Source organism: Mobula birostris, chromosome 12, assembly GCF_030028105.1.
Source record: "Mobula birostris isolate sMobBir1 chromosome 12, sMobBir1.hap1, whole genome shotgun sequence".
NCBI classification, from domain to species: domain Eukaryota; kingdom Metazoa; phylum Chordata; class Chondrichthyes; order Myliobatiformes; family Myliobatidae; genus Mobula; species Mobula birostris.
The window spans coordinates 81,837,405-81,849,559 of record NC_092381.1 but is presented as its reverse complement, the minus strand read 5'-3'; the positions used below and the strand labels follow the sequence as shown (position 1 = coordinate 81,849,559).

Here is a 12,155-nt window from a genome sequence, read left to right as displayed (position 1 = left end):
ACTCCTGTACTATTATCCTTGAATTCTAGACTAGAGTTTGTATTAGCTGGTAGATGTTGGACTTGAATCCAAAACCCTATAACTCCTAGGCAATGAGCTACTAATTGAGCCTCCTCTATGACGCGGCTATTAACTTAGATGGTGCCGGAAAATTACAAGCAGCCACAACTAGCCCCTGTCGAAGAAGCCTGTGAAACATCAGTGGGGACATAAGAAACTGCAGATGTTGAAATTTGGAGCAACAGACAATCTGTTAGGGGAACTCAGCGGATTGGGTTGTATCTGTGGGAGGAAAGAACTTGTGAGTGTTTCAGGTCAAAGCCCTGTGTAGGACTGAGAGTGGAGAGGCAAGGTAGTCACCATAGAGAGAAAGAGTGTGCCGAAAAGGAATTCCCCAGGTGAATGGTGTAAGGTGACAGGTAGGTAGTGCCTCTGTCTATCAATCACCTGTCACAGTCTTCCAACTCTGCCTCCGCTCACCTCCTCTACCTGACTCTGCCTGTCTGTCATCCTCTTTTCCTGTTTGTTGCTGTGAAATATCAATCTGCTGTACTGGAGTCTGAAATTTGATGACTGAAGAAGATTTGATGGGTTTCTTTTGCATGCGTGTGTTTCAAGTGAGTTCATTCTTTCCAGTATTCCTGTGGGCAATGCCTCTGTTCTGCTATCAGGAGTGCCCTGGCACTATTTAACATGAAGTGCAGCTTCTTTTGAGCTTAGGAGGAAAGTTGCTGCATTAGTTAAGCCAGGAGAGGGGAAGGAAGGGATTGCATTTTTGTCTTTCTGGTTCTGAAGCTGTGGGGTTATCCATTTTACATCCAGATGGGAGGAGGATCAACAACATATCATGGAAACTTTCGTGGGGAATTATAACATTCAATATACATCTGTCACAAGGAATTGCCCCATATGATGGGAAATAATCTAGAGATGTTCAAACTATGAAACATTTTAACATAATTCATACAAATATCTGATCTAAAGCTTTTTTAATACCAAATCAAAATGAAGCACAGAGTACCAAAATGGAACAAGGAACTTCATTTTAATAAAGAGAGGCATTAAAAAAAAAGTACATTTAACACACAAATCTTGCAGAATTAGTGTTCAATAGAAATATATAAGTTCCTTTCAGGATCTGGATAAGAATAAATTGTTGGGACTCTGGTACAACATATTTTTCCTTTTCTACTTTGAAATATTATCCTCACTTCACATAAAGTTTCAGCCTGCCTGTTATTGGTTAGATATTGATACTTAATCATTGAAGGAGAATTGTCACATTCCTCGTATAGCCAAACTGATGTGTTATGGAATCAATTGGTTATTTTTGGTATACACAGAAGCAGAATTATTATTGGTTAATATTATCTATCATGAAGAACACTTGTCTGTATTTGCTGCTGTAGAATGAGAATATCTTCATTGTGTTCAGGAGACAGAACAATGATATCTCAGTATATATATCAATATTACAAAGGAGAAAGTGTTGGTGTTCTTGAACTGTATCAAAGTGGATAAATCCCTAGGGCCTGACAAGGTGTATTCAATGAGGTTATGAGAGATAAGAGGAGATTTCTGGTGTTTTCACTGAGATTCTTGTATCTTCATTAGCCTCAGGTGAGCTAATGGAAGACTGGAGGACCAATAATGCTGTGCCTTTGTTTAAGAAGGGTAGCAGGGATAAGTCAGAGACATCAGGCTGGTGAGCTGGAACATGGATTGATGAAACTAAATGGCATGCTTGCCTTCTTGGCGAAGAAGAGTTGGGGTGTCTTGTTACATCCATACAATGTGTTGGTTAGGCCATGCCTGGAATGTTGTGTGAAGTTCTGGTCACCACACAATAGGAAAGGTGTGATTAAGCTAGTGAAGGAGCAGAAAAGACTCATAAGGATGTTTCTTGAGTTGAAGTGCTTGTGTTACAAGGAGATGATGGATAAGCTAAGTCCTTTTTCCCTAGAGTGAAGGAGGTTGAGGTGTGACATAATATACGTATATAGAATTGAGTCATGGGTGGGGCAAATAACCATGGTGGTGGCAAATAATGCTGTGGGGGATCAACTTTATGGTACAAATGAGGAAGCTTAAAAGGGATCCGTGGGCTTAATGTTTCACAAAGTGTTATTGGTAGTTGAATCAAGTGGACAGAGTGGAGGCAGGAAGAGTAACACCATTTGACAGACATCTTGAGAGGTATTTGAATAAACAAACCATAGATAGATATGGAATTAACACAGCCAAGTGTGGTAGTACCAATAGGCATGATGGTCAGTTGAGACACAATACCCTGAAGGTCTTGTTTCTATGTTTTATAACTGTGTGACTAATGCAATGAGATAAATTATCTTTTGTTGTAGTACTATCCATTTGGAGTTCAATGATTTTTATTTCATATGTAAAAGAAGGAAGTGTATCTCCGCTATTCTTCACTTAACCCTCAGAGAAAAGAGCATTGTAAACATGATAATTGTAAATCAGAGATTTAATAGAGATGAAATGAATGGTCACATTTCAATCTGTTGCTTTATAAAATGTGAATAAGCAAGCAGAGCTTTTAATCCTTTCATTAAACATATAAAAACTCTGCAGGATTAGATGGCCTCTGCATTTAGTTAATATGTGCACAGGTTATGCTTGGTTTCATATGTGTCTGTCAATTCTAAGAGATTAGGGCATACACCAATATTAAACCTATTAAGGGGAATGCAGTGATATTGGATTGATGCAGAAGAGTGATGGTTGGGTAAAAGATCAGCCATGGAGGGAGCAGGTGTGAGAGGCTGAATTGCAGTTGTTTGCTTCTGCTCTTGTGCTTTTCCCTTTCACCTGAATTTGCAATGCAAAGCCGAGCTGGAAATTTTCATTCACTGCCTCAAACTATGTATGTTTTTCTTTGAGTCACCAAAAGCAAATAGACATTAGAGAGTGAAGTAAAAGCAGGGAATGCAGCAAAACATCCAATAAGCTCATTAGTTATTAATCACAGATCTATATGGCACAAAAACAGGCCCTTCAGCCCGACTCGTCCATGGTGACCATCTTAGCCCAAGTCAACCATTCTAGTTAGCCAACCCCTTCTATCTATTACTCAGCCACTGCACTGCACGTAAACACTTACAACCGCTTTTTATAATTCTGTTTACATTGTGCGTGCATTTTATTCCATATCCATAATTCTAACTTTATTTTTTATTATTCTTTATTCTCTGCAATTGTAGAATGTTGTTATTGTCATTTTTGGTTCATGGCATTTCCAACGCAGCACAGCAAATTCCCTAATACATGTAAATGTATATGGTGAATAAAGCTGATCCTTGTGAATTTGAGCCAATCTATTTCTCTGAGCTTAGCCATATCTCTCTAAACCAGGAGTTTCCAACCTGCGGTGAACGGACCCCTTGCTTACTGGCATTGGTACCTGGTATAAAAAAGGTTGGGAACCCCTGCTCTAGACCTGTTCTAGACCTGTTCTACCTATGTACTTATCCAAATGTGTTTTAAACAATGTCTGTTATGGGGATAGAAACCAGGTTAGTATCAGGTATGGATGACCATTCAGATCAAAGATAATTGACCTGAGTTGTTTGCTCTGTTTCTTTCTTCACTTAATATTTTGAATCATAAATTTACTTGCAAGCTTGACATTGTGGGTATCATACGGATGTTTCCTTGGCTGAAACCAAGGCTTTGTGTCGTAGTAGACAAACAATTTATCTGCCCTTAAATTCCTCCCAACTTGTAGCATTAAATGGGTTAAAATTAGCATCTTGAAACACTTTAATTTTACAAAAGAAGCCAGAATCCCCTTCTTTTGTAAAGGTATTCATTGCATTTTACTTTGGCACCTCGCCTTCTATCACAGTGTCCACATTCTTTATCAGTTACAGACTCCCTAACATGGGAGATGCTGGCCAGCTTCATCTGATTAGCTGATGTTCCATTATCCCATTTTATATCCAGATTCATATATTGTTTTCAAGGCAAAAATGTGGTTTTGGTATTTTGACAGCATTCTCTGATTTCTTGGTTGTACTCTGAGTTCCAGCCTTTGACTTACATCATGCTGATTTCCTTGACAGAACCTGGAACTAAGATCTTAGGAGACAAGTTCTTTGGCCAACAATTTTGTATTTTTGTTTCTGTGCCATACTTGCCTACTGCTGTTCTACTTTGCAATAGATGACCTGCTTTTTCTCCGAACAAATTGTACCTCTGTGTTCTTAGCTCGATGACGTTCATTTGCCATTTCCATATATAGTTCACAAGTTTATTGGCGTCTTCATGTATTTGATGTGCAATATCATAAAAATATAGGAACAAGAGTAGGCCACCTGGTCCATCAAATTTGCCAAAGAAGTGGTGGCTGATCACCCCAGGCCTCTATTCCCTTTTCGCAAGAGTTCTCTATTGATGTCAATTACATCTCTAGCTCCCCTTTAAATATCTACAGTGATCTAGATTGTATAACCAAATGGGATAGGGAATTCCACAGCCCTCTGCAAGATGAACTACCTTCACACACCAGTTTTTCTTTACCTTTAGAAGACCAAAGGGCTATATGATACAGGAATAGAATTGGGCCATTTGGCCAATTGAGTCTGCTCTGCCATTCAATCATGGTTAATTGTTTTTTCAAATCCATTCTCATGCCTTCTCCTTATAACTCTTAACCTCTTTACTACTCAAGAACTTATCAATCTCTGCCCCGCTGGTAAGGAATTCCAGATTCACCATCCAATGGCTGAAGAATTCCTTCCTCATCTCGATCTTAAAAGGACATTCCTTTTATTCTGAGGCTGTGCCCTTAGATAGCATACTCTCCCCGTCCACCGTCTCCAGGGTTTTCAGTATTCAGTAGCTTTCAATGAGATCCCACATCATCCTTCTGAATTCTATTTTCTATGTTCCCTTGTTTGACACTCTCCTGCACATGAAAGTGTCTTAAGGTTTCAAAATGATTACCCCTTATTTTTCAAAACACTAAAGCACACAGATCCAACTTCCTCAGTGATTCATGACAGGATTACCTTCTCATCCCAAGAATTATCCTGAGGACTTCATCTGGACTGTGTCCTAAGCTAGTATATCCTTTTCTCAATAAGGGGACCAAATCTGTACAGTTAACCAAGGATGGCTTCACCAACTGTAACAATGTAACTTCGCTATTTTGTAGCAAACTAATCGTATATGGTGTATTGTCTGTTATTTGGGCGGGGTGGGGTACATCACACGGCATCCACACAAACTTAGTTACCCGGTTTGGCGGGGCCAAAAGCTGCTCCCTCTAGACGAAAGCGAGCTGAGCGAGCCTGAGGCTTACCAAGTGGGCTACATTTGGTCAGCCACATTTTGAAATTGGACTTCCAGCTTTTTCTGAGCAATAATGTTTAAACATTTCATTTTTTTATATATCTGTTGCTATGTTTTAAGTCTGTGCATTTGTAAACAGTGCTTGATAGCAAACAAAAGTAGTTGTTCAAATAGTACTTAAACCACTAATGTTAATGTGTTTATTATTCAAACAACTGTTTTAAGGAATCTTAAATCTGAGATAAACATTAAAATAGTTGAAATTTCAACATGCGAGGAGGCAGCTGTCCAAAACGTTGTTTGTAAACCTCATGATTGTTAAACACGCAGATCTTGAAAGTGAATTAGACTCATCAGTCTCTATTTTTGAGCACTGCAGGAAGATGTAGAAGTCCATAATGGTGCCTCATGTGCACTTCGTAACACATGCTAGATGTTACATTGGTGAGGGTAATAGCAAGTGAAGACTAAACACCTGCTGGAATCAACACACATCAAAGTTGCTGGTGAACGCAACAGGCCAGGCAGCATCTCTAGGAAGAGGTACAGTCGACGTTTCAGGCCGAGACCCTTCGTCGGGACTAACTGAAGGAAGAGTGAGTAAGGGATTTGAAAGTTGGAGGGGGAGGGGGAGATCCAAAATGATAGGAGAAGACAGGATCCTTTCGTATCCCCTTTTGCCTATTACCTGTCCAGCTCTTGGCTCTATCCCTCCCCCTCCTGTCTCCTCCTATCATTTTGGATCTCCCCCCCCCCCTCCAACTTTCAAATTCCTTACTCAATCTTCCTTCAGTTAGTCCTGACGAAGGGTCTCGGCCTGAAACGTCAACTGCACCTCTTCCTACAGATGCTGCCTGGCCTGCTGCGTTCACCAGCAACTTTGATGTGTGTTGCTTGAATTTCCAGCATCTGCAGAATTCCTGTTGTTACCTGCTGGAATCATGTGAGTGGGAAGAGCATCATGGTGGTCCAAAATCGCTGACCAACTTTTATCGAGGTGCAAGAGAGAACATACTGACTTATGGAGTGACAGTGTGGTACCTCAGTTTAAGCAGGACAGATTACAAAGCACTCCAACAGTGATTCAGACAGCTCAGCACGTCACTGGGACTCAACTGCCAGACCTGGAGACAATCGACAGCTCTCAATGCCTATGGTGCACTCATAACATCACTAAAGATCCACAGCCTAAGGTTCCATGGCAGCTTGGAATTTGAATTAAATTAATAGCCTAGTTTTAAAATGACCATTTATAAGTAATAAGAAATGCAAAACCACAAGTATTCATTAAAAAAAATCTACTTAGTTCACTAAAGCCCTTCAGAGAAGGGATTCTTGACTAGAATCCAGGGCACTGGTTTGGTTGACTCTGACACGGCCCAGCAAGGAATTCAGCTGGAACTGGGTAAATCCTCTAATATGCCCTGGGCACCATGTCAAAGTTCCCAGCATGGTTTGCATGGCCCTCTACACAACCGCTTCTGGACTACTCTCTATACTGGCAGAGTGTTCCACAGATCTGCCTGCCTTGCTGTGCCCATCGACAATGTGTGAGACTCCTCCATGAAATTCTCAACTAGTCCAGCTACAGGTGGGATGAACTAGCTTTGGGACTCCTCAGCATTGACTCAGTATCTCACGGTGTCTATTAGCATCAGTTAAACACTTGCATGTTCGAACACCTGACAAATTACTGTCCATTGGTGCACCATAGCAGTCACTGAGTCTATGTTTAACGAGAGCTTTCTATTTAGAGACCAAAAGAAAAAGAGAATTTCGTTTGGATTGCATCTTTTCTTATGTGTCTAGCGTGCACATTGTATAATGGGAATGGCGCATCAGCTCTGGCCGCGACTGGAGGCAGAAAGACTTCATTTCTCCCAATGTACAGCCAAGTGTGTAGCTGGAAAGAGCAAATGGGTGAATGCAGAGTATCCTAATGATGTCCAAATTCAATCACATCACAGGCATTTCCTTTGTTTTCTGTGCACCCCAATGCCACAACTTGAAATAAACTTGTTTTTCCAGTTTTGTTGAAAGGGCGTAGACATGAAGGATTAACTGCATTCCTCCCTCCCTCTCCACTCTTGCTGCACTTTGAATGAATGAGAGGTGTGATGTAATGTTTTCTGCTTCAGGGGTATAAATTGGCTGGAAGGTCATGGCATTGTAGCAGCTTTTACTGACCTCATTTGCTCTTGAGAAGGAACGTAATATTTTGGGATGGCACAAAGGTTAGCATGGATGTTTTACAAACATGAGAAACTCCGAAGATTTTGGATGTGTTAGGCTAAAGGGACAGGTCCTTTGTGATGCGATTCTTGTGGAATATTCACTCGATGAACTGAGCAATTTGTGGTCAGAATGTATGATATCTATTAGGTAGCATGAAATGTGATGGATTACACGCTAGGTATATGTAATCCATCACACTTTGCTCCTTCTGTCCCCTTTTTTTGTGACATTTTATTAAATAGATATCCATTCAGAAACCAATATATTTTAGATTATGGGGACACTCAGTCTGCATTTATTTTCATTTAGAAATGCATGCATTAAAAAATGATACAACATTCTTCCAGTATGATATCACAGAAACACAAGACAGACCAAGACTAAAACTGACAAAAACCACATAATTATAACATATAGTTACAACAGTGCAATGCAATACTGTAATTTGATAAGAGCAGACCATGGGCATGGTAAAAAAAAAAGTCTCAAAGTCCGAATAGCCCCAATATCTCACGCAGACGGTAGAAGAGAGAAACTCTCCCTGCCATGAGCCTCCAGCACCGCAAACTTGCCGATGCAGCAACCTGGAAGCACCTGACCACAGCCGACTCTGAGTGCGTCCGCAGACTTCGAGCCTCTGACCAGCCCTCCGACACCGAGCATCAAGCTCCATCTCTGCCAAGCACTTCGACCTCAGCCCTGGCCGCCGAGCAACAAGCAAAGCCGGGGATCCGGGGCCTTCCCCTCCAGAGATTTCAGATCACACAGTAGCGGCAGCAGCAAAACAGGCATGATATTTAAGATATCATAGAAGCAAAACTTGTACCAGAAGCCATATCAACTTGTCTCAATAAAAAAAAATTTCTCCAGAAAATTTTACTGAGTGGAGGATAGTACCTTGGAAATCACACACAAAATATCTGTTGTTTGCTTCTATTTGATTGCCAGGAGAATTACCCAATTGTCTCCACAATGGCTGGGAAGAGTATTGCAAGTGCATAAATTTTATCGAATGAACTGCAGCGATGATAACTTTTCTGTATTATCTTCCTAGGGCCAAAGGAATAAAAACAAAGTTAGGAATCCTGCTGCAGAAGCCGGAAATCATCAGTGACTACATCATCCCATATTCTGATAAAGTGGAGAAGCCAGCTAAGCCTCTGAGGTAATGAATATTTGTTCTATTTGAATGAAGGAATTGGACAGTAAAGAAAGGGAGTGGGATGGAGTTCGGTTGTTAGAAGTACGGAAGTAAAGCAACGAGGCACATGATGACCAAGAAGGCACAAAGATACAGTACGTTAGAGGCTTTCCTTCTTCCAGCGTTCCTCCTAAATACTCACCATCTCCTAACCTCAGCACCAACATCTGCCATACATAACACATACAAGGTAAAAATAATTTTGGTCATCCTAAGTTTTTTTTACCATTTTAATGGAAATCATCAAAAATATTACTGTTTACTTCTGGTGGAGTGAGTAAATTGGAAGGAACGCACCTTTGAGGGTAAGTGGAAAGGGCTTCTCATTTCATCATTTTTGGTCCCACAATTAAATCTGGATTTTGAGTGCAAACAGGGCAGTATTATGGCAGAAGTGATCCCTTCTGTAGTTCTGACAAAATATCATGGAATGGTTACAGCAGGCAAGGTGGCAATTCAGTCCGTTGTGTCCTTGCCGATTCCTTACCAGAGCAGCTCTGAGTATTTCCATGTTCGGGCTCCTTCTCTGGTGCCATACGAGTTTTCCCTCACTAAATATTTACCCATTTCTCTCCTGAGGGTGACAGTAGATTTCATGTTATAAATGTTGAAAAAGAAGGTTACTTAATTCAATTTGAGTCAGCCATGTTCCTCTCTCGCTGTCTTCTACGCACTGGTCCTTTCACAATGACATGAAAAAAAAATGTGCCACGTGGAAATGTTTGACCCAAACTCACAAACCACCATGGGTGTTCAAGCTCCATGTCACCCTTGGGATTTAACATAAACAATTCAACTAGCTGATAAATGTTACAGTACAAGGAATATACCATTGATCATAGGTAGGATGATGGATTTCACATTTGAAAGGATGGGTTCATTTGGATGGTGAGATCGGAATCTGGTTACAGACAGGAAGTGATCAATTGTCCCTTTACCTTTTCATCACAGATGAACTATGCTGAAAATTTCCATAAATTGGAAGGATTGGCTTGGGCACCTCTGGATGCATTAAGAGAACATAGAATAGTACAGCACAGTACAGGCCCTTTGGCCCATAATGATGTGCAGACCCTTAAACTCTGCCTCCCATATAACCCCCCCACCATCACCTTAAATTCCTCCATATACCTGTCTAGTAGTCTCTTAAATTTCACTAGTGTATCTGCCTCCACCACTGACTCAGGCAGTGCATTCCAGGCACCAACCACTCTCTGAGTTAAAAATCTTCCTCTAATGTCCCCCTTGAACTTCCCACCCCTTACCTTAAAGCTATGTCCTCTTGTATTGAGCAGTGGTGCCCTGGGGCAGAGGTGCTGGCTGTCCTCTCTATCTAATCCTCTTAATATCTTGTATACCCCTATCATGTCTCCTCTCATCCTTCTTCTCTCCAAAGAGTAAAGCCCTAGCTCCCTTAATCTCTGATCATAATGCATACTCTCTAAACCAGGCAGCATCCTGCTAAATCTCCTCTGTATCCTTTCCAATGCTTCCACATCCTTTCTATAGTAAGATGACCAGAACTGGACACAGTACTCCAAGTATGGCCTAACCAGAGTTTTATAGAGCTGCATCATTACCTGGCGACTCTTAAACTCTATCCCTCGACTTATGAAGGCTAACACCCCATAGGCTTTCTTAACTACCCTATCTACCTGTGAGGCAACTTTCAAGGATCTGTGGACATGTACCCCCAGATCCCTCTGCTCCTCCACACTACCAAGTATCCTGCCATTTACTTTGTACTCTGCCTTGGAGTATGTCCTTCCAAATTGTACCACCTCACACTTCTCTGGGTTGAACTCCATCTGCCACTTCTCAGCCCACTTCTGCATCCTATCAATGTCTCTCTGCAATCTTTGACAATCCTCCATACTATCCACAACACCACCAACCCTTGTGTCATCTGCAAACTTGCCAACCTACCCTTCTACCCCCACATCCAGGTCGTTAATAAAAATCATGAGAAGTAGAGGTCCCAGAACTGATCCTTGTGGGACACCACTAGTTACAACCCTCCAATCCAAACGTACTACCTCCGCCACGACCCTCTGCTTTCAGCAGGCAAGCCAATTCTGACTCCACCTGGCCAAATTTCCCTGGATCCCATGCCTTCTGACTTTCTGAATAAGCCTACCATGTGGAACCTTATCAAATGCCTTACTAAAATCCATGTAGATCACATATACTACAGTACCCTCATCTATATGCCTGGTCACCTCCTCAAAGAACTCTATCAGGCTTGTTAGACACGATCTGCCCTTCACAAAGCCATGCTGACTGTCCCTGATCAGACCATGATCCTCTAAATGCCCACAGATCCTGTCTCTAAGAATCTTTTCCAACAGATTTCCTACCACAGACGTAAGGCTCACTGGTCTATAATTACCCGGACTATCCCTACTACCTTTTTTGAACAAGGGAACAACATTCGCCTCCCTCCAATCCTCCGGTACCATTCCCGAGGACAACAAGGACATAAAGATCCTAGCCAGAGGCTCAGCAATCTTTTCCCTCACCTCGTGGAGCAGCCTGGGGAATATTCCATCAGACCCCGGGGACTTATCTGTCCTAATGTATTTTAACAACTCCAACACCTCCTCTCCCTTAATATCAACATGCTCCAGAACATCAACCTCACTCATATTGTCCTCACCATCATCAAGTTTCCTCTCATTGGTGAATACCGAAGGGAAGTATTCATTGAGGACCTTGCTCACTTCCACAGCCTCCAGACACATCTTCCCACCTTTATCTCTAATCGGTCCTACCTTCACTCCTGTCATCCTTTTGTTCTTCACATAATTGAAGAATGCCTTGAGGTTTTCCTTTACCCTACTTGCCAAGGCCTTCTCATGCCCCCTTCTTGCTCTCCTCAGCCCCTTCTTAAGCTCCTTTCTTGCTACCCTATATTCCTCAATAGACACATCTGATCCTTGTTTCCTAAACCTCACGTATGCTGCCTTCTTCCACCTGACTAGATTCTCCACCTCACTTGTCACCCATGGTTCATTCACCCTACCATTCTTTATCCTCCTCACCGGAACAAATTTATCCCTAACATCCTGCAAGAGATCCCTAAACATCGACCACATATCCATAGTACATTTCCCTGCAAAAACATCATCCCAAATCACACCCGCAAGTTCTAGCCTTATAGCCTCATAATTTGCCCTTCCCCAATTAAAAAATTTTCCTGTCTTCTCTGATTCTATCCTTTTCCATGATAATGCTAAAGGCCAGGGAGCAGTGGTCACTGTCCCCCAGATGCTCACCCACTGAGAGATCTGTGACCTGACCCAGTTCATTACCTAATACTAGATCTAGTATGGTATTCCCTCCCATCGGCCTGTCAACATACTGTGACAGGAATCTGTCCTGGACACACTGAACAAGCTCTGCCCCG

At 41.8% G+C, this 12,155-nt stretch overlaps 1 protein-coding gene across 1 annotated transcript in view; it reads left to right on the top strand.

The window, feature by feature from the left end:
- LOC140206085 (regulator of G-protein signaling 5-like) overlaps window positions 1-12,155 on the top strand; it is a 45,865-nt gene that overhangs the window by 19,037 nt on the left and 14,673 nt on the right. Inside the window, exon 2 of the mRNA XM_072274215.1 lies at window positions 8,603-8,713. Within this exon, the coding sequence (XP_072130316.1) occupies window positions 8,603-8,713 (111 nt within the window). The remainder of the gene's footprint in view (window positions 1-8,602; window positions 8,714-12,155) is intronic.